We start from the raw sequence: 22,030 nt of genomic DNA, 5'->3' as shown, positions 1-22,030 counted from the left end.
CTTTTGATAAGGCACAATATGTAGTTTGTGGCATTAATCAAGACTACATTTTGTCCGCTGTGGACTTGATCAGTCCAGCAGGGACTGATAGTCCCTGATGGGCAACCAAAATGCTGGCAGCAAGGTGCTAGTAACCCCTTTCCCTGTATAAATTGATAAGTGTAAAAAAAAAAAAAATTGGTCACCCTGCCTCAGTGGGAGACAACCAGTGCATTCAAATAATATATACTATACAGTGGAACCCCAGTATCCATGGACTTGGTTTCTGTTGTTTAACCTGGCTAGGAAATACCCCTTAATTTTGCTTAATAATGGCACCAGAGTGCACAAGTGAAAAAGTGATAATTCTCCAGTTATTGTGTGTAATTTATTAATTAAATTTTATCATAGGTAAGTATATATGTGGCTGTTTGGAGTGACATCTACACGTGTCGTACCTGAGCGCCTCTGCAAAGACAGTCATTATATATGAGTGATGGTGAAAGTGTTAAATGATGATGAAAGTTAGTCATTATGTATGAGTGATGGTGAAAGTGTTGAATGATGATGAAAGTTTTTTCTTTCTTTTTGGGTCACCCTGCCTCGGTGGGAAACGGCTGACGTGTTAAAAAAAAAAATGTACGTAAACGAAAAATGACTTGTGTATAGTGTTCGCTATTATCCACGGTTTCCGGCATCCACGGTAGGTCTTGGAACATATCATCTACAGATATGGGGGAACTTCTCTATATATCTTTTATTAATTCAGAAATTTGGACCTTGACTACATTGCTTATTATTGAATTATTTCTTCACCCATAAGGAACTGATCCAGTTGTGTGGTGCTCAAGTTGTGGAGTCTCCAGTCAAGTTTAGTAAGAATAAGCAGTCAGTGAAGCTTGTTGTGGTCCAGACTGATAGTGATCACAATCCTCAAGGTTAGTAATTACAAAAATATGGTGGAACCTTGGTACTGGAACAGCTCCCTACTCGAACAAAGCTCGGCACTCGACCAGACAAACACAACCTGCCATAACTTAGCTGTAAACTTTTTTGTGTTTCTTCGCATTTTTTGGTGTATATTATTTGTATAACTAAGTAACCGTGGGGCCTACAAAGATTAGTGATAACAGCCAAACAAACAGAAAATTAAACCATACCCCCGGCCGGGATTGAACCCGCAGTCATAGAGTCTCAAAACTCCAGCCCATCGTGTTAGCCACTAGACCAGCTAGCCACAATAAGATTCATCCAACTAGGTATATTTCTACACCATAGGAAAGTTAGCACAGGCACCTCTGTGACCACAAATGCAAGTTTTTACAGACGAATCTCCAGCGGGTTCAATCCCGGCCGGGGGTATGGTTTATTTGCAATCGTGTCATTACGATTTCTTGAGTCAAACAGAAAATTGGTTGGGAAGAATTCATTCAACACTCAAACGGATTGGCACTTGAACAGCCTTCTGGAATGAATAAAGTTCGAGTACCAGGGTTCCACTGTATTTAGTGCTTAATAAAGATTTTTTTCCAATTCAGTTTTTATCTTATTAGTTGCAGAGTGTTGAACTGTTTTCAAATATTTTTGTTCCATTTTGAAGGTTACTAGTTCCAAAAATATTTTAGTTTATACAGTAGGGCCACTGTATCCACAGGTCTGGTTGCCATACAGTAGGGCCACTGTATCCACAGGTCTGGTTGCCATACAGTAGGGCCACTGTATCCACAGGTCTGGTTGCCATACAGTAGGGCCACTGTATCCACAGGTCTGGTTGCCATACAGTAGGGCCACTGTATCCACAGGTCTGGTTGCCATACAGGTGTATCCACAGGTCTGGTTGCCATACAGTAGGGCCACTGTATCCACAGGTCTGGTTGCCATACAGTAGGGCCACTGTATCCCAGGTCTGGTTGCCATACAGTAGGGCCACTGTATCCACAGGTCTGGTTGCCATACAGTAGGGCCACTGTATCCACAGGTCTGGTTGCCATACAGTAGGGCCACTGTATCCACAGGTCTGGTTGCCATACAGTAGGGCCACTGTATCCACAGGTCTGGTTGCCATGGTTTCGGTTAACCAAGGTTTACAGTGACCCCGAAGCACAAAAGTAGTGATGGTGACAGTTGTTCAAAGTCTAAGAGAAGCCTTGAAGTGCTTCCCATCAGTGAATAAAGTCATAATTCTCCAGTTATTGTGTGTAATTTATTAATTAAACTTTATCATAGGCATGTATGTTAACGAAAAACAAGTTATATACAAGGTTCGCTACTGTCCACGGTTTCGGTCATCCACGGTAAGTGTTGGAACGCATCCCCACGGATACGGGGAACTAATGTATGTAGTTTTAGATTCATTATTGTAGCTTACTAGTGTTTTGAAGGTTACTAGTTACAGAATGTAGAGATTGATTTAGATTTGTTGCTGTAGCTTACTAGTCACAGAACGTTTAAAGTATTCTCAAACATGTTCTGTTTAGGTTTCAGTTAAGATATCTTTACATTGAATGTTGAAAGTTAGAAGTCTTTCAATATATATATATATATATATAGGGGTTTGGAATATTGGCAGTTTGGAGGGATATGTTGTGTATCTTTATACGTATATGCTTCTAAACTGTTGTATTCTGAGTACCTCTGCAAAAACAGTGATAATGTGTGAGTGTGGTGAAAGTGTTGAATGATGATGAAAGTATTTTCTTTTTGGGGATTTTCTTTCTTTTTTGGGTCACCCTGCCTCGGTGGATCACCCTGCCTAGGTGGGTCACCCTGCCTCGGTGGGTCACCCTGCCTCGGTGGGTCACCCTGCCTCGGTGGGAGACGGCCGACTTGTTGGGAAAAAAAAAAAAGAAATCTGTCTGTGTAAATCTTTGTCTTTAATAATGTTTATTTATATAGTGTGCATCCGACCCATAAATTGGACATCAATTATAGATGAATCGTTCGTACGTAAATCTTGCATGTTGCAAGAGGTGATCAAGATGCTGGCAATAAGGTGCTAGTAACACCTGTGTAAATTACTAAATGTAAAAAGAAAAGCTTTTGTTATTTTGTTTTACATTTAGTAATGTGAAAAGAAAAACAAAAATATTTTTTTCCAATGAACCGGCTGTATCCCTCGGTGGGATACAGCCGGTTCATTGAAAAAAAAAATCGACTTTCACCTGTACCCTGATTTAATAATAATAATAATAATGTTTCAGAACTGCTGGACAAATACAAGAAAGTGTGCGTGGCTCATGACTGGATCATCGAGTGCATCGGGATGTACGCACACGTGTGCATCGCACCGTACATCATTGGTAGTCCCAGCCAGAGCCACCTTGCTGCCTCTGCTGTGCCACTCTCACTTCTAGAGGAGACCCAAGAGCTGTAGCATCAGTAGAGTGCCTGTAAGTTGTGTGCATAGGCCTGCAAAACACATAGGTTTTTGTATCTATTTTAAGCACTGATCACCCTGCCTCGGTGGGAGACCGCCGACTTGTTAAAAAAAAAATAAGATACCGTAGCACTTTTTTCATTGTTTTATTTTTGATCCAATGGTATTAAATTTTCCAAATGTGAAAACTGCTACAAATCAGTATGGACAAAATTTAGGAATTGTGGAGTAATGAGGAAACTTAATGAAGGATAGATGCATAGAGCAAGTATATATACTGAAACGTAAGTGTTGTTGAAGTGTGAGTAAAGTAACATTTATGAAGGGATTCAGGTTAGCTGAACTTGAATCCTGGAGGTGGGAAGTACAGTGCCTGCACTCTGGAGGTGGGAAGTACAGTGCCTGCACTCTGGTGGTGGGAAGTACAGTGCCTGCACTCTGGTGGTGGGAAGTACAGTGCCTGCACTCTGGTGGTGGGAAGTACAGTGCCTGCACTCTGGTGGTGGGAAGTACAGTGCCTGCACTCTGGTGGTGGGAAGTACAGTGCCTGCACTCTGGTGGTGGGAAGTACAGTGCCTGCACTCTGGTGGTGGGAAGTACAGTGCCTGCACTCTGGTGGTGGGAAGTACAGTGCCTGCACTCTGGTGGTGGGAAGTACAGTGCCTGCACTCTGGAGGTGGGAAGTACAGTGCCTGCACTCTGGTGGTGGGAAGTACAGTGCCTGCACTCTGGTGGTGGGAAGTACAGTGCCTGCACTCTGGTGGTGGGAAGTACAGTGCCTGCACTCTGGTGGTGGGAAGTACAGTGCCTGCACTCTGGTGGTGGGAAGTACAGTGCCTGCACTCTGGAGGTGGGAAGTACAGTGCCTGCACTCTGGTGGTGGGAAGTACAGTACCTGCACTCTGGAGGTGGGAAGTACAGTGCCTGCACTCTGGTGGTGGGAAGTACAGTGCCTGCACTCTGGTGGTGGGAAGTACAGTGCCTGCACTCTGGTGGTGGAAAGTACAGTGCCTGCACTCTGGTGGTGGGAAGTACAGTGCCTGCACTCTGGTGGTGGGAAGTACAGTGCCTGCACTCTGGTGGTGGGAAGTACAGTGCCTGCACTCTGGTGGTGGGAAGTACAGTGCCTGCACTCTGGTGGTGGGAAGTACAGTGCCTGCACTCTGGTGGTGGGAAGTACAGTGCCTGCACTCTGGTGGTGGGAAGTACAGTGCCTGCACTCTGGTGGTGGGAAGTACAGTGCCTGCACTCTGGTGGTGGGAAGTACAGTGCCTGCACTCTGGTGGTGGGAAGTACAGTGCCTGCACTCTGGTGGTGGGAAGTACAGTGCCTGCACTCTGGTGGTGGGAAGTACAGTGCCTGCACTCTGGTGGTGGGAAGTACAGTGCCTGCACTCTGGTGGTGGGAAGTACAGTGCCTGCACTCTGGTGGTGGGAAGTACAGTGCCTGCACTCTGGTGGTGGGAAGTACAGTGCCTGCACTCTGGTGGTGGGAAGTACAGTGCCTGCACTCTGGTGGTGGGAAGTACAGTGCCTGCACTCTGGTGGTGGGAAGTACAGTGCCTGCACTCTGGTGGTGGGAAGTACAGTGCCTGCACTCTGGTGGTGGGAAGTACAGTGCCTGCACTCTGGTGGTGGGAAGTACAGTGCCTGCACTCTGGTGGTGGGAAGTACAGTGCCTGCACTCTGGTGGTGGGAAGTACAGTGCCTGCACTCTGGTGGTGGGAAGTACAGTGCCTGCACTCTGGTGGTGGGAAGTACAGTGCCTGCACTCTGGTGGTGGGAAGTACAGTGCCTGCACTCTGGTGGTGGGAAGTACAGTGCCTGCACTCTGGTGGTGGGAAGTACAGTGCCTGCACTCTGGTGGTGGGAAGTACAGTGCCTGCACTCTGGTGGTGGGAAGTACAGTGCCTGCACTCTGGAGGTGGGAAGTACAGTGCCTGCACTCTGGTGGTGGGAAGTACAGTGCCTGCACTCTGGTGGTGGGAAGTACAGTGCCTGCACTCTGGTGGTGGGAAGTACAGTGCCTGCACTCTGGTGGTGGGAAGTACAGTGCCTGCACTCTGGTGGTGGGAAGTACAGTACCTGCACTCTGGTGGTGGGAAGTACAGTGCCTGCACTCTGGTGGTGGGAAGTACAGTGCCTGCACTCTGGTGGTACAGTGGAAGTACAGTACCTGCACTCTGGTGGTGGGAAGTACAGTGCCTGCACTCTGGTGGTGGGAAGTACAGTGCCTGCACTCTGGTGGTGGGAAGTACAGTGCCTGCACTCTGGTGGTGGGAAGTACAGTGCCTGCACTCTGGTGGTGGGAAGTACAGTGCCTGCACTCTGGTGGTGGGAAGTACAGTGCCTGCACTCTGGTGGTGGGAAGTACAGTGCCTGCACTCTGGTGGTGGGAAGTACAGTGCCTGCACTCTGGTGGTGGGAAGTACAGTGCCTGCACTCTGGTGGTGGGAAGTACAGTGCCTGCACTCTGGTGGTGGGAAGTACAGTGCCTGCACTCTGGTGGTAGGAAGTACAGTGCCTGCACTCTGGTGGTGGGAAGTACAGTGCCTGCACTCTGGTGGTGGGAAGTACAGTGCCTGCACTCTGGTGGTGGGAAGTACAGTGCCTGCACTCTGGTGGTGGGAAGTACAGTGCCTGCACTCTGGTGGTGGGAAGTACAGTGCCTGCACTCTGGTGGTGGGAAGTACAGTGCCTGCACTCTGGTGGTAGGAAGTACAGTGCCTGCACTCTGGTGGTAGGAAGTACAGTGCCTGCACTCTGGTGGTAGGAAGTACAGTGCCTGCACTCTGGTGGTGGGAAGTACAGTGCCTGCACTCTGGTGGTGGGAAGTACAGTGCCTGCACTCTGGTGGTAGGAAGTACAGTGCCTGCACTCTGGTGGTAGGAAGTACAGTGCCTGCACTCTGGTGGTGGGAAGTACAGTACCTGCACTCTGGAGGTGGGAAGTACAGTGCCTGCACTCTGGAGGTAGGAAGTACAGTGCCTGCACTCTGGTGGTAGGAAGTACAGTGCCTGCACTCTGGTGGTGGGAAGTACAGTACCTGCACTCTGGAGGTGGGAAGTACAGTGCCTGCACTCTGGAGGTAGGAAGTACAGTGCCTGCACTCTGGTGGTGGGAAGTACAGTACCTGCACTCTGGAGGTGGGAAGTACAGTGCCTGCACTCTGGTGGTAGGAAGTACAGTGCCTGCACTCTGGAGGTGGGAAGTACAGTGCCTGCACTCTGGTGGTGGGAAGTACAGTGCCTGCACTCTGGAGGTGGGAAGTACAGTGCCTGCACTCTGGAGGTGGGAAGTACAGTGCCTGCACTCTGGAGGTGGGAAGTACAGTGCCTGCACTCTGGTGGTGGGAAGTACAGTGCCTGCACTCTGGTGGTGGGAAGTACAGTGCCTGCACTCTGGTGGTGGGAAGTACAATGCCTGCACTCTGGTGGTGGGAAGTACAGTGCCTGCACTCTGGTGGTGGGAAGTACAGTGCCTGCACTCTGGTGGTGGGAAGTACAGTGCCTGCACTCTGGTGGTGGGAAGTACAGTGCCTGCACTCTGGTGGTAGGAAGTACAGTGCCTGCACTCTGGTGGTGGGAAGTACAGTGCCTGCACTCTGGTGGTGGGAAGTACAGTGCCTGCACTCTGGAGGTGGGAAGTACAATGCCTGCACTCTGGTGGTGGGAAGTACAGTGCCTGCACTCTGGTGGTGGGAAGTACAGTGCCTGCACTCTGGTGGTGGGAAGTACAGTGCCTGCACTCTGGTGGTGGGAAGTACAGTGCCTGCACTCTGGAGGTGGGAAGTACAGTGCCTGCACTCTGGTGGTGGGAAGTACAGTGCCTGCACTCTGGAGGTGGGAAGTACAGTGCCTGCCCTCTGGTGGTGGGAAGTACAGTGCCTGCACTCTGGTGGTGGGAAGTACAGTGCCTGCCCTCTGGTGGTGGGAAGTACAGTGCCTGCACTCTGGAGGTGGGAAGTACAGTGCCTGCACTCTGGTGGTGGGAAGTACAGTGCCTGCACTCTGGTGGTGGGAAGTACAGTGCCTGCACTCTGGAGGTGGGAAGTACAATGCCTGCACTCTGGTGGTGGGAAGTACAGTGCCTGCACTCTGGAGGTGGGAAGTACATACAGTACCTGCACTCTGGAGGTGGGAAGTACATACAGTACCTGCACTCTGGAGATGGGAAGTACAGTGCCTGCACTCTGCAAGATGGCTGGAAATATATTGCAATTCCTTTCTTAATCTAAATTTTTCCAACTAGACCCCCCTTGAGAGTAACATAAAATTTAGGAAGTGACAAGATATCAGATACAATGGAGGAAATGAAGGTGGTGAGATACAGTAAGACCTCGACTTACATGTTGGGGGCCGTCTGTACTGTGTATAATAATATCATGGTTTAGAAAGACACGTAAGAAAACACTATGACATATTTATTAGAAAACGTTTCGGTCCTGGAACCTTGATCAAGGTTCCAGGACCGAAACGTTTTCTAATAAATATGTCAGTGTTTGCTTACGTGTCTTTCGAAACCAACTTGTCGGTATTTATTACCAAGGTTTATACCATAATAATTTTTTTTTTTTTTTTTCAACAAGTCGGTCGTCTCCCACCGAGGCAGGGTGACCCAAAAAAGAAAGAAAATCCCCAAAAAGAAAATACTTTTATCATCATTCACCACACTCGCACATTATCACTGCTTTTGCAGAGGTGCTCAGAATACAACAGTTTAGAAGCATATACGTATAAAGATACACAACATATCCCTCCAAACTGCCAATATCCCAAACCCCTCCTTTAAAGTGCAGGCATTGTACTTCCCATTTCCAGGACTCAAGTCCGACTATATGAAAATAACCGGTTTCCCTGAATCCCTTCACTAAATATTACCCTGCTCACACTCCAACAGATCGTCAGGTCCCAAGTATCATTCGTCTCCATTCACTCCTATCTAACACGCTCATAATAATAATAATAATATACACAATACACAAGATTCTTAACGTGTTTATAAGTCAACGATTTACTGTATTTGGGAGTGGAGTTGTCGGCGGACGGGTCTGTGAAAGACAAAATCAACCATAAAATTGATAAGGGGAAAAGGTGAGCGGAGCGCCGAGTCTGTGCAGACAAAGAGTGTTATCCATGGAGGCAAAATACCAAGAATGCAATTCACTAGTCAATTGCAGACTTTTGCATTTAGACAGTTGCACGAGTGACAACACTAAGTAGTGTTGATAACTGGCTCTGAGAATTGACAAGTTGATGACTTAGATATATTAGATACTTGATATCTTTATTGTGGAAATGTTTTGCCATCCACTGGCTTCTTCAGTCTGATATGGAGAAGAATAGTTGAAGATCAGAAGGAGTTTGAGGTAAACAGTCCCTCATCTTGGCATCAACATGATCAGTCCATCAATCAACACTGATCAATCCCTCAACTCCAGCCTGAGGGATTGATAACCTCAAACTTCTGATCTTCAACTAGTATTGGACTGAAGAAAGCCACTGATTAGCAAAACAGGTCCACTACACAGTGGACTTGTTTTGCTAATCAATAAATTTGCTAATAATAAATTTTTCTCTCTTTTCAGATAGACTGACGTCTACTTTTGTCAAACTTAAATTTATACTAGTGAAAAATAAATGTTTTATTAGCTTTAATCACTTTTTCAATGAATGGAAATACAAAAATAATTCATTTTGTAAATTTTATGAATTATACATCACCTATACTGTATAAATTGTATAAATTTAATGTATTAAAATAGAGTTGATTTTTTTCTATAGTTGTATAATTTTTATAACAAAGGATTTTTAATGTTGCTTCTTGTTTACCTTTAATTTTAATAGGCCTAAAAAAATTTTGATTAAAGTTGTATTCCAATAGGCAGAGGTTCTTGCAGATTATTATAATTGTTATTATTTATGGGGAAACGATAAACGTGTATGGTACGCGTTGTGTCTGGAGAGTGGAAAGTCATCAGGTTTGATCCGGGGAGTGGGAGGGGGTAGATTCAACTCCTTGGATCAAAAACCCTTCAGCTACAAGGTATTACCTATCATCCCCTTGAAAGTTGTGTCGTGCAAATTGATCGTACAGTATTAAGTTGACTCCGAGGGAGCGGAAATTGAAAGGATATAAGTTTTATTTTACGTTCCCCCTGGGTAGATCTATTATAGACTTTCCCCCTGGGTAGATCTATTATAGATGTTCCCCCTGGGTAGATCTATTATAGATGTTCCCCCTGGGTAGATCTATTATAGATGTTCCCCCTGGGTAGATCTATTATAGATGTTCCCCCTGGGTAGATCTATTATAGATGTTCCCCCTGGGTAGATCTATTATAGATGTTCCCCCTGGGTAGATCTATTATAGATGTTCCCCCTGGGTAGATCTATTATAGATGTTCCCCCTGTGTAGATCTATTATAGATGTTCCCCCTGGGTAGATCTATTATAGATGCTCCCCCTGGGTAGATCTATTATAGGCATTCCCCCTGGGTAGATCTATTATAGACATTCCCCCTGGGTAGATCTATTATAGATGTTCCCCCTGGGTAGATCTATTATAGACATTCCCCCTGAGTAATCTATTATAGACGTTCCCCCTGGGTAGATCTATTATAGATGTTCCCCCTGGGTAGATCTATTATAGATGTTCCCCCTGGGTAGATCTATTATAGATGTTCCCCCTGGGTAGATCTATTATAGATGTTCCCCCTGGGTAGATCTATTATAGATGTTCCCCCTGGGTAGATCTATTATAGATGTTCCCCCTGGGTAGATCTATTATAGACATTCCCCCTGGGTAGATCTATTATAGACATTCCCCCTGGGTAGATCTATTATAGACATTCCGCCTGGGTAGATCTATTATAGACATTCCGCCTGGGTAGATCTTTTATAGATGTTTCCCCTGGGTAGATCTATTATAGATGTTTCCCCTGGGTAGATCTATTCTAGAAGTTTCCCCTGGGTAGATCTATTCTAGAAGTTTCCCCTCTGGATAAAGGCTAGAGCGCGCCACATAAACAGTCACTGTCCACATATATCATTAAATGTCGTCCAGTTTAGTAAAAGCTATATACTATATCATGTGGATATAAAGTACAGTAAACTCTCTTATAGAGCTCCGTAAGTGACTGAAAGAGTTCAACAAAAACTGAACAGCATTTTGAGAAGCCGTCACGTATGCGGTATTTGATTTTGAATGCAATTTTTCAAATGCATTTGCACCAAAACTGCAATACTATTATAGAATAACTTTATAAATGAGGCTACAGTATTGTATTTTATTGTATTTTGCTTTGCTCAGAGGGGAGACGGACGTAATAAATTTTTTCTAGAGCGAGTATCTCTCTAGCATATTTGTTGGTAATACCGACCATTCCATATACACGTACAGACGAGTTGTTTGTATATACAGTGGACCCTCGAATTTAGTCCTGCCTTTTCTGTATGCAAAACTATTTTTATTATCTATAAAATGTATTTTTTGTTAATATTTCCCAGAGGAAATAATGTAAATCCATTTAAACCATTCCAGACACCCAAAAATATTAACAAAAAATACATTTTGTAGATAATAAAAATAGTTTTGCATACAGAAAAGGCACGACTAAATTCGAGGGTCAACTATTTATTACAGAGAATGGTTATGTTTCACACATTTGTACTATAGCTCAATAGTTGTACATCTTGGATTGGTTTGTATGTAATGTTTGTAAGTGGAGATGTGTGTAGCGTTTGGTATATGTAAGTTGGTACCCTCTTGTGTTTTAATTTTGTTAGTAAGTTGAGAGAGTTGCAAGGACAGGTGATCCTTGACTTACGATATTTTGACTTTACGATGGTGTAGCAAGAATTCCTTTGGAGATGAAACTTAATTACTCGGCATGAAGGTGACGAGTCCATAACTTGTATTCGTTTATTTACTTTTCATTACCGATATTTAGTTAAAGTAATTATTTGTTTATTTCTTCAGTGATAGTTATTCATTTACCCATTTATCATATCGTATTCGTGTTCTACTTACGATGTTTTTAACTCGTGCTGAGTTCATCGGAATGTAACCCCATTCTAAGTCAAGAAGCACCTGTAGTGAGACCTCGGTTTAGCAAAATACCCAATGACACGAAGTCTATTGTATGGAGGGGTTGTTGGACATGTATATTTCCCCTGACAGACAAAATCTTATACAGTAGACTTGGTCTGTTGTATGGTGAGACTATCAGACATACTACCACTGACAGTCTTGGTACAGGGGACCTAGTCATTTGTATTAAATACTTCTTGGTTAAACATTTCTGCCATATATCCAAAATGCATTACCAAGTTTAAAAAGAAAAAATTTTTGTTTTTCTTTTTGTATCGCCCTTTGTCGGTGGGACACGGCCAGGTCACTGAAGAAGAAAATCCAAAATGTTATATGGGAGCTGCTATATTAAGGTTTTAGCAGAGAGAGAACACATACAGTGGTACCTCGGGATACGAACTTAATTTGTTCCAAAAGGCTGTTTGAGTGCCGATTCCGAACTAATTTGTTCCCATAAGGAATAATGTAAATTAGTTTAATCCGTTTCAGACTCCCAAAAATACACTTACAAAAGCACTTACGTAATTGTTCGAGTTCTGAGCTGTTCGCATCCTGAGGTACCACTGTACTGTGTAATAAATTAACCACAGTGCTTTATAAGATACAAGTGTACCCATTGCAGATTTATTAATACATGTGTATATAATATTCCATTTTCCACTTCCATGGAAAGTGGGTTAGAATCCTTCCCCAGTAAGTCAGATGTGTCATAAGAGGTAACTAAAATACTGGCAGCAAGGTGCTAGTAACACCTTCCCTTGTATAAATTACTAAATTCTGGCAGCAAGGTACTAGTAACACCTTCCCTTGTATAAATTACTAAATTCTGGCAGCAAGGTGCTAGTAACACCTTCCCTTGTATAAATTACTAAATTCTGATAGCAAGGTACTAGTAACACCTTCCCTTGTATAAATTACTAAATTCTGGCAGCAAGGTACTAGTAACACCTTCCCTTGCATAAATTACTAAATTCTGGCAGCAAGGTACTAGTAACACCTTCCCTTGTATAAATTACAGCGTCTCCTCACCTAATGACGGAGTTGCATTCCTGAGACCACATTGGTAAACAAATTCTTCATTAAGAATATAGGAAATTAGCTCTAATATACATTATTTAGGTATGCATACTGGTCAGAGAGCCCGTCATAAGTCCGAGCCGTCGGTAAACGAGTACGTTGCTAAGTGAGGAGACGCTGTACTAACTGCCATGAGCACAGTGCTAGTAACGTGTATTAGCGAAGCGCTGTAAAGCAAAGTGTCGTATTAGCGAGGTAAGTGTGAGAGGACCAAGCCTCTGCAAGAAGTCAGGGACACTTGTATTGAATAAAGGTCCGGTGTGGTGTAAAGGTAGTAGAATAAAGGTCTTGCCTTAGTGACCTTCAAGTGACACTCATCATCTTATGTCATCATTATTAACCTTGAGGGAGATGTTAATGTTTATTTTAACCGTTCTTACATGCTGTGTGTGTGTGTACTCACCTATTTGTGGTTGCAGGGGTCAAGTTATAGCTCCTGGCCCCGCCTCTTCCCTGGTTGCTACTAGGTCCTCTCTCTCCCTGCTCCATGAGCTTTATCATACCTCGTCTTAAAACTATGTATGGTTCCCGCCTCTACTACGTCACTTTCTAGACTATTCCACGGCCTGACTACTCTATGACTGAAGAAATACTTCCCAACATCCTTTTGATTCATCTGAGTCTTCAACTTCCAATTGTGACCTCTTGTTTCTGTGTCACATGTCTGGAACATCCTGTCTCTGTCCACCTTGTCTATTCCGCGCAGTATTTTGTATGTCGTTATCATGTCTCCCCTGACCCTCCTGTCCTCCAGTGTCGTCAGACCGATTTCCCTTATGTGTATGCATGTATGTGTGTGTATGTGTATACATGCCTTACTCCCTTTATTATTTCACCCAGGATAAAACATATGTATGTATATATATGTATAGATTGTGTGTGTGTGTGTGTATATATATAATGTATGAATGTATATATATATATATATATATATATATATATATATATATATATATATATATATATATATATATATATATATATATATATATATATATATATATATATAGTATATTATGTATGTTAGTGTTTGCTCTTAAAGTGCCTCTTCTGAGTGTTTATTAACAGTTATTGGATCGTATTATGAAGCGTTTACTGTATATGTCATGTATTATATAAATATAATATAGTATACTGAAAGGAAGTATTTTGTATTAGTGATCCTGGTTGTGTCAGCATTATCAAGTGTGAAATACACCACTGAAAAAATGTTGTGCAAGAAAAGTATACAATACCAACAAGATAAAAGTTAAGATATGTGCAACATACACAAGTAACCCGCACATAAAAGAGAGAAGCTTACGACGACGTTTCGGTCCGACTTGGACCATTGACAAAGTCACACTGTTATTTATGTGCAACATCTGGGTATCTTTATTATATTAGTTTCGCCATCCAGTGGCTTTATCAATACAAATTCCAGGACATAATTAGGAGACAGTAGAACTATATACAAAAGATGAGGTAATAAGTCCCTCAACCTTGGAGTTAGTGTTGAGAGACTGGCGTTTATAAAGGCGCCTATATAAACGCCAGTCTGCCTTTACTCCAGAATCTCTACCACCACGGTGCTCTTCACACCAACTCCAAGGCTGAGGGACTGATTACTTCGTCCTGTGTACATAGTTCTACTGTCTTCTAATTATGTCCTAGAATTTGTATTGATAAAGCCACTGGATGGCGAAACGTCTATATTAAAGATATCCAGATGTTGCACATAAATAACAGTGTGACTTTGTCAATGGTCCAAGTCGGACCGAAACGTCGTCGTAAGCTTCTCTCTTTTATGTGCGAGTTATTTGTGTATGTTGCACATGTGTCTTAACTTTCACCACTGAAGGAAGCAGGTTTGATCCTTGAAAGGGGAGGGTAGCAGCAGTCCCCTGTATCAAGATCCCCTTGCTAGCATCAAGAGACCTCCTTCATGTCATCTTAAAGAAGGTATCAAGAATATTGAAGGACCTTGATCACAGGGTTATTGATTCTTGGCCCTTGTGGGTTTAGTGCTTAGGTATGATTATAATATTGATCCTCGGATCAAACAGTTACTTTCAGTTTGTCGGACACTACGCAGATCAATCGGGCTGTGATGAATGTGTGGAGCAGCAAGCTACCAGTAGAAACAGCCTGTTTGACCAGGCTAGCACCAGACCAGCCTAGCCCAGGACCACCAGCAGCAACAGCCTGGTTGACTAGACAGCACCAGACCAGCCTGGTCCAGGACCACTAATAGTAACAGCCTAGTTGACCAGACAGCACTGGACTAGCCTGGTCCAGAACTACCAACAGCAACAACCTAGTTGACCAGACAGCACTGGACTAGCCTGATCCAGAACTACCAACAGCAACAACCTAGTTGACCAGGCAGCACCAGACCAGCCTGGTCCAGGACCACCAGCAGCAACAACCTAGTTGACCAGACAGCACCGGGCTCCAGGAGTAAAAAGACTTGACACTCCTCAAAGGTATATTTATTATTATTAATAACTGTAGTTACATTTTTTCTAATGCTTCCAAAATTATTAGTTATGGTGAAAGTATATGCCACCATTTATAATATATAAAATAATATAAGTAGACAATCTTGTATCTTAACTTACCTTGTATCTTAACTTATCTTGTATCTTAACTTATCTTGTATCTTAACTTCTCTTGTATCTTAACTTATTTCTTGGGTAACATTGAAAATTGGGTTGGGCAAATATTTTGTTAGTGGGATGGATTGTGAAAGACCTGCCTAGTATGGGCCAACAGGCCTCCTGCAGTGTTGTTCCTTTCTTATGTTCTTATAAGTCAATAAAATATATATTATAACACTGTGACAGTTGGTAACAGCTGTTAGTGTTAGGTAAGATTTGTCAGGACACAAGACAAGTTTCATGACACGGGTCTTAAGTCATAAAATAACCCACAGGTGGAGCTTTAGGTCATCTGACCGAGGCCTTCCACTGGCTTACCTCTCCACCACTTAAAAAATTATGGATAAAACCAGTATACTTTTTTCTGGTGCCTTAGGGACCACAACAGTCCCATAAGAGAGTCTTCTTGCAAAATTATCCACTAAACCCATCAAGGAAGCCTCCTATAATACAAATAATTTAAAATAAGATACAGTGATACCCTGAGTTTCGTACATATTGTAATTTGTTCCAGAAGGCTGTTAGTGCCGTTACCAAACGAATTTGTTCCCATAAGAAATAATGTAAATTAGGTTAATCCGTTTCAGACCCCAAAAAATACACTTACATAAGCACTTACAATAATATACTTACAATAATACACTTACATAATTGTTCAAGATGGGAGCTGTACAACACTCGGGGTACCATTGTACTTTATTGCACCATGATACAATATACAGAGGTGACTTACATTTATTGCACCATGGTACAATATACAGAGGTGACTTACATTTATTGCACCATGGTACAATATACAGAGGTGACTTACATTTATTGCACCATGGTACAATATACAGAGGTGACTTACATTTATTGCACCATGGTACAATATACAGAGGTGACTTACATTTATTGCACCATGGTACAATATACAGAGGTGACTTACATTTATTGCACCATGGTACAATATACAGAGGTGACTTACATTTATTGCACCATGGTACAATATACAGAGGTGACTTACATTTATTGCACCATGGTACAATATACAGAGGTGACTTACATTTATTGCACCATGATACAATATACAGAGGTGACTTAAATTTGGTACAATATACAGAGGTGACTTATATTTATTGCACCATGATACAATATACAGAGGTGACTTACATTTATTGCACCATGGTACAATATACAGAGGTGACTTACATTTATTGCACCATGGTACAATATACAGAGGTGACTTACATTTATTGCACCATGGTACAATATACAGAGGTGACTTACATTTATTGCACCATGATACAATATACAGAGGTGACTTAAATTTAGGTGTACATGCAGAAAACCCTTAATATTCAGAGCATTTTGGGCAAACTTAAGACTAACTTAAGATTAATAAAGCAGTAATTGAGTGATTTTATGGATATAATCTCTAAGGTGATTGTAAATATAAATTTATATGTTTCTTGCAGTATATAAGTAATGGAGTTTATATATAATAAAGTACAGTGGACCCCCGGTTAACGATATTTTTTCACTCCAGAAGTGTGTTCAGGTGCCAGTACTGACCGAATTTGTTCCCATAAGGAATATTGTGAAGTAGATTAGTCCATTTCAGACCCCCAAACATACATAAATACACTTACATAATTGGTCGCATTCGGAGGTGATCGTTATGCGGGGGTCCACTGTATTAGGCTCAAAATAAAGTCAATACTTTGTAAAGCATTTTAAAGCAATAATGAGACAGAAAAATTAATTTCCGATAAAAGACACAAAAACTGTCCCTCACAGGAAAAAAAGTTGAATAATTTTTAGAGAAATTCTCATATAAATAACAAAAAAGGCACAATACCGTGACTGGAACGATACACAAATAACCCGCACATAAAAGAGAGAAGCTTACGACGACGTTTCGGTCCGACTTGGACCTAATACAAAGTGACTTTGTAAATGGTCCAAGTCGGACCGAAACGTCGCCGTAAGCTTCTCTTTTATGTGCAGGTTATTTGTGTATAATTCTCATAAAAGTTAGGAAAAGTATTTTTATATTTTTTTGTTAAGACTTTGGCTGTTTCCCACCAAGACTGAGTGACCCGAAAAAGAAGAAACACTTTCATCATCACTCACACCATCACTGTCTTGCCGATACTACATTTCAAAAGCTTAAAGAAATTTATAAGTTAGGAAAAGTAATGTGTTTTATTTCAAATAAAGTTTATATTTTTGTTTATAGGTTATCTTGCTAGGTTTACCTGGAGAGAGTTCCGGGGGTCAACGCCCCCGCGGCCCGGTCTGTGACCAGGCCTCCTTAGGTCAGTGTCCCAGGATGCGACCCACACCAGTCGACTAACACCCAGGTACCCATTTTACTGATGGGGAATATAGACAACAGGTGGAAAGAAACACGTCCAATGTTTCTACTCTGGCTGGGAATCGAACCCAGGCCCTCACCGTGTGAAGCCAGAGCGTTAACCACCAGGCCACCAGAGCCACCAGAGGTTAGTTTGGTGCAAAATTTAAAAAAAAAATTGACATGTCAAAAGTTGGTATAATTCAACTTTTTCTTAAGTGAGGGAAAGAAAGTTTGATGCGTCTAGAGTTACTGTATTTTACGGCGTTGAAGATGCTATTTTTTTCCGAAATAGGTCTCGAAAATTTACCCAGTGTCTTGGAGGCATTAATACCATTTATCTATTTTTTTCAAAAGTAAGTCAGTCAGAATTCTGGGTCGTCGTCAACGCCAGAGCATCTTGTTGCCGTAAAATATGGTATATATTAATTTTAATTATTTTTCTTCTTAAAAATGATGCATTAGTTAAAGGCTTTTATTTTTACAGACCGATGCCGTAAAGCAAATCACGGTACGTATTTTCACTTACCAGTGCATATAAAAGCCTAAAGACATTTTTACACTATCATTTATTAAGTGCACAGTAGTGCTAGGCCTAAAAACCATGCAAGAGTAAAAATAATAAATGATCGATGCAGCTCAAAGTACGCATCACTGCCGAAAATATTATGTAATAAATCTACTTGTTTCGGTGATGAATATGGTGAATATATAACTGATAACTTCTCAACAAAAACTTAATTTCCATCACAGTTGGTACAATCTTCAGGATACCACATACAGTAGTCTCCCCAGGCATCCCTGGGGGATACCTTCCAAGACCTGCCGTGGATGCCTGAAACTACGAATAGTAGTGAACCCCCATGTATAAGTTGTTTTTAATTTACATATGATAAAATTTAATTAATAAATTACACACAATAAGTGGAGAATTATCACTTTTTTACGGATGGGAAGCACTTCAAGGCTTCTCTTAGGTTTTGAACAACTGCCAACAGTACTTTGGGGTCATTATTTAGAAAAATTAAGGGTTATTTTCGGGCCACGGTAAACCTCGGAAACCGAATCCACAGATACAGAGGTTCCATTGTACATATAAACTGGTCGCACTTGTTTATACTGGTTGGCCACATTTGATCCGGACTAACTTCATGGTTGCATCAGCATCCCCACGACACTTTATGCCTGGGACCGTCCTGCATCTGTATGGCAGGAAGTCTTCCTTCAGGTACATCAGTGCCCTGCGGAACGGCAGCCCTTTTGGGTGTGGGTGAAGAATTGATGTATCTATGATATTGTCGTGTATAACTTTCAACCTCAGGAGGTCATTCTCCAGTCCATGGCCAACTAGGATGGTGCGGCTTCCCACCAGCTCAAGTAGTTTTTTGTGGACATGTTTTAGTCCGGTATTGACGCCTCTGAAGTCTTGTTCAGTAAGTCCAGAGTGTTCAGTGTTGTAGTCTACAATGGGTGCATCTGGCACCACCAGTGTTTCATAGACCACCTTGCAAGTGGAGTCTACCATGGAGATTGCCGCTACCTCCATACCATTCCTCGTGAAGACCATCTCGCAGTCTAGGGCGTAGATCCCCGGGTCAGAATTCTTGCTCTCCTTCGTGTATATAAAACCGTCTAGTTTGTCAGGCTCTATGTCTTGAGACACATGTTGGGGTGCCGTCTTGCAAGGCCTTGATATGCCTCGTCCAATGCAACACGGAAAATAAGGCTTATAGCCATTGGTTCGCCTTTTCACATGGTAAGAACACTGCGATTTGACAGCCGGATGTCCGTCACTTCTGATACGAAATTTTGACATGCAGCGCTTGCAGGTGCGCTTGTCCGGTGCAGGAGCGACGGTGCAATAGCTCAGATTGCTGAGCAAATTGCACAGTTGAGCTTTGCCCTTTTGAGAGCCTTCTGGACGAGGATAGTTAAGACGCTTTAGATCACTCTCGGACAACTTGTAGCTCTCGGCCCGCTGGTAAAATGCTTCATTTACTGTACTTGGCATTATCTTGCTTGCAGCATCTGCACTTGCCATGTCTATCTTGCTTGCTGCAGCATCTGCACTCACCATGTCTATCTTGCTTGCTGCAGCATCTGCACTCACCATGTCTATCTTGCTTGCTGCAGCATCTGCACTCACCATGTCTATCTTGCTTGCTGCAGCATCTGCACTCACCATGTCTATCTTGCTTGCTGCAGCATCTGCACTCACCATGTCTATCTTGCTTGCTGCAGCATCTGCACTCACCATGTCTATCTTGCTTGCTGCAGCATCTGCACTCACCATGTCTATCTTGCTTGCTGCAGCATCTGCACTCACCATGTCTATCTTGCTTGCTGCAGCATCTGCACTCACCATGTCTATCTTGCTTGCTGCAGCATCTGCACTCACCATGTCTATCTTGCTTGCTGCAGCATCTGCACTCACCATGTCTATCTTGCTTGCTGCAGCATCTGCACTCACCATGTCTATCTTGCTTGCTGCAGCATCTGCACTTGCCATGTCTATCTTGCTTGCTGCAGCATCTGCACTCGCCATGTCTATCTTGCTTGCTGCAGCATCTGCACTCACCATGTCTATCTTGCTTGCTGCAGCATCTGCACTCACCATGTCTATCTTGCTTGCTGCAGCATCTGCACTCGCCATGTCTATCTTGCTTGCTGCAGCATCTGCACTCGCCATGTCTATCTTGCTTGCTGCAGCATCTGCACTCACCATGTCTATCTTATTCACCGACACTACAGCTTCACTGTGGAAAAACATTAAAATAGTTTATAATGTGCTCAAGAACTTTATGAAGCCTTAGGACCTTTATCAAGACTTAATACTACAGATGCTCCTTATTATTTTTTTTTTTTTTATTATCACACTGGCCGATTCCCACCAAGGCAGGGTGGCCACCAAGGCAGGGTGGCCACCAAGGCAGGGTGGCCCACCAAGGCAGGGTGGCCCACCAAGGCAGGGTGGCCACCAAGGCAGGGTGGCCCGAAAAAGAAAAACTTTCACCATCATTCACTCCATCACTGTCTTGCCAGAAGGGTGCTTTACACTACAGTTTTTAAACTGCAACATTAACACCCCTCCTTCAGAGTGCAGGCACTGTACTTCCCACCTCCAGAGTGCAGGCACTGTACTTCCCACCACCAGAGTGCAGGCACTGTACTTCCCACCACCAGAGTGCAGGCACTGTACTTCCCACCACCAGAGTGCAGGCACTGTACTTCCCACCACCAGAGTGCAGGCACTGTACTTCCCACCACCAGAGTGCAGGCACTGTACTTCCCACCTCCAGGATTCAAGTTCAGCTAACCTGAATCCCTTCATAAATGTTACTTTGCTCACACTCCAACAGCACGTCAAGTATTAAAAACCATTCGTCTCCATTCACTCCTATTATTATTACAATAATAATAATAATAGTACATGTACAGTGGAACCTCGTTTTTCGGCCGTAATCTGTTCCAGAAGGTCGGCCTAAATTAGAAGCAATGTTTCCCATAAGAATTAATGTGAATACAATTAATTACTGGCAGTTTGGAGAGATATGTTGAGTGTTTTTATACGTATATACTTCTAAACTGTTGTATTCTTGGCACCTCTGCAAAAACAGTGATAATGTGTGAAGTGTTGAATAATGAAAGTTTTTTCTTTTTGGGGATTTTCTTTCTCTTTGGGTCACCCTGCCTCGGTGGGAGACGGCCGACTTGTTGAAAGAAAAACAAAAAAACAAAAAAAAAAAATCCATTCCAGACACCCAAAAATGTGAACAAAAAATACGTTTTTCAAAGATTAATTATAGTTTTACATACACAAAACAATGAGAACTAAATAAAATAAATAAATGAACATTTAAATCACTATTACATACCTTTATTGAAGACTCTAGTTGGCTTATGGAAAACAGGTTAGGAGAGAGGGAAGACATTATTTTTTGGAAGGGGAATCCCCGTCCATAAAGACTTCAGGTATCAAAGCCCTCTCCGGGGCTTTGGTAAGCCTGTCTTTCATAAGCTTGTATCCTGGCAGTGCCTTTTCCTCCTACGTGATGTAAGTCCTCTTTGGCATTTTTTTTTTCCGAGAAAATTGCGTTTGTTTCAGCGTTTACTGCACTAGTGATCTAATGTAGTTAGCCTCTCAATAACTCTGTTTTCTCTTGTACCTCAGAAGGGGAAGTATGGGAAGCTATGGTCAGAGGGATAATTACTTTACCTCAGGAGTGACAGCGACCGCCTGCCATATAATGACATATTTTATTCATTCTAGAGTATATACCATGTTTCTATGTTGTTTATTATGTCACATTAGATCAATTGTGATAGATAAATAAGCTGTAGAGTTGAGATTAATATTGAATAATATTCTGTCGCTTGAATAATATTGAATGATATTCTGTCGAGATCCACATACAACTGCCTTGCCTTTTCACAAATGATCGTCTCTGAAACACTATCACCTGCTAATTGGTTTTCCCCGATCCACAACAACAGCAAAAATTCCGTCGAAAAATTGGCCTAAATATAAATC

The 22,030-nt window shown here is 42.7% G+C and overlaps 2 protein-coding genes across 3 annotated transcripts in view; one reads left to right on the top strand and one right to left on the bottom strand.

Annotated features, from left to right (window-relative positions):
• Window positions 1-9,647, top strand: part of LOC128704796 (uncharacterized) — a 45,620-nt gene extending 35,973 nt beyond the window's left edge. Inside the window, exons 13-15 of one of the 2 annotated variants that reach the window (XM_070080726.1) lie at window positions 803-917; window positions 3,180-3,368; window positions 8,946-9,647. In XM_070080726.1, the coding sequence (XP_069936827.1) occupies window positions 803-917; window positions 3,180-3,352 (288 nt within the window). In that variant the 3' untranslated portion in view covers window positions 3,353-3,368; window positions 8,946-9,647. Of the gene's footprint in view, window positions 1-802; window positions 918-3,179; window positions 3,369-8,941 lie in introns of both variants that reach the window. The other variant, XM_053799938.2, reaches the window with a different exon arrangement.
• Window positions 9,648-17,119: 7,472 nt separating this feature from the next.
• Window positions 17,120-20,617, bottom strand: LOC138851524 (exonuclease GOR-like). The gene has a single exon (XM_070080725.1). The coding sequence runs from the start codon at window positions 20,267-20,269 to the stop codon at window positions 18,614-18,616; it is 1,656 nt and encodes a 551-aa protein (XP_069936826.1). The 5' UTR covers window positions 20,270-20,617; the 3' UTR covers window positions 17,120-18,613.
• Window positions 20,618-22,030: the final 1,413 nt, after the last annotated feature.

This window comes from Cherax quadricarinatus, unplaced genomic scaffold (genome assembly GCF_038502225.1).
Source record: "Cherax quadricarinatus isolate ZL_2023a unplaced genomic scaffold, ASM3850222v1 Contig857, whole genome shotgun sequence".
NCBI lineage: Eukaryota > Metazoa > Arthropoda > Malacostraca > Decapoda > Parastacidae > Cherax > Cherax quadricarinatus.
The sequence above is the reverse complement of the archived record's forward strand: the minus strand, read 5'-3'. Positions and strand labels throughout refer to the sequence as shown.

Coding starts and splice junctions, on each gene's coding strand:
- LOC138851524 (XM_070080725.1), bottom strand. CDS start 20,269: ATGTTTTTCCACAGTGAAGCTGTAGTGTCGGTGAATAAGATAGACATG.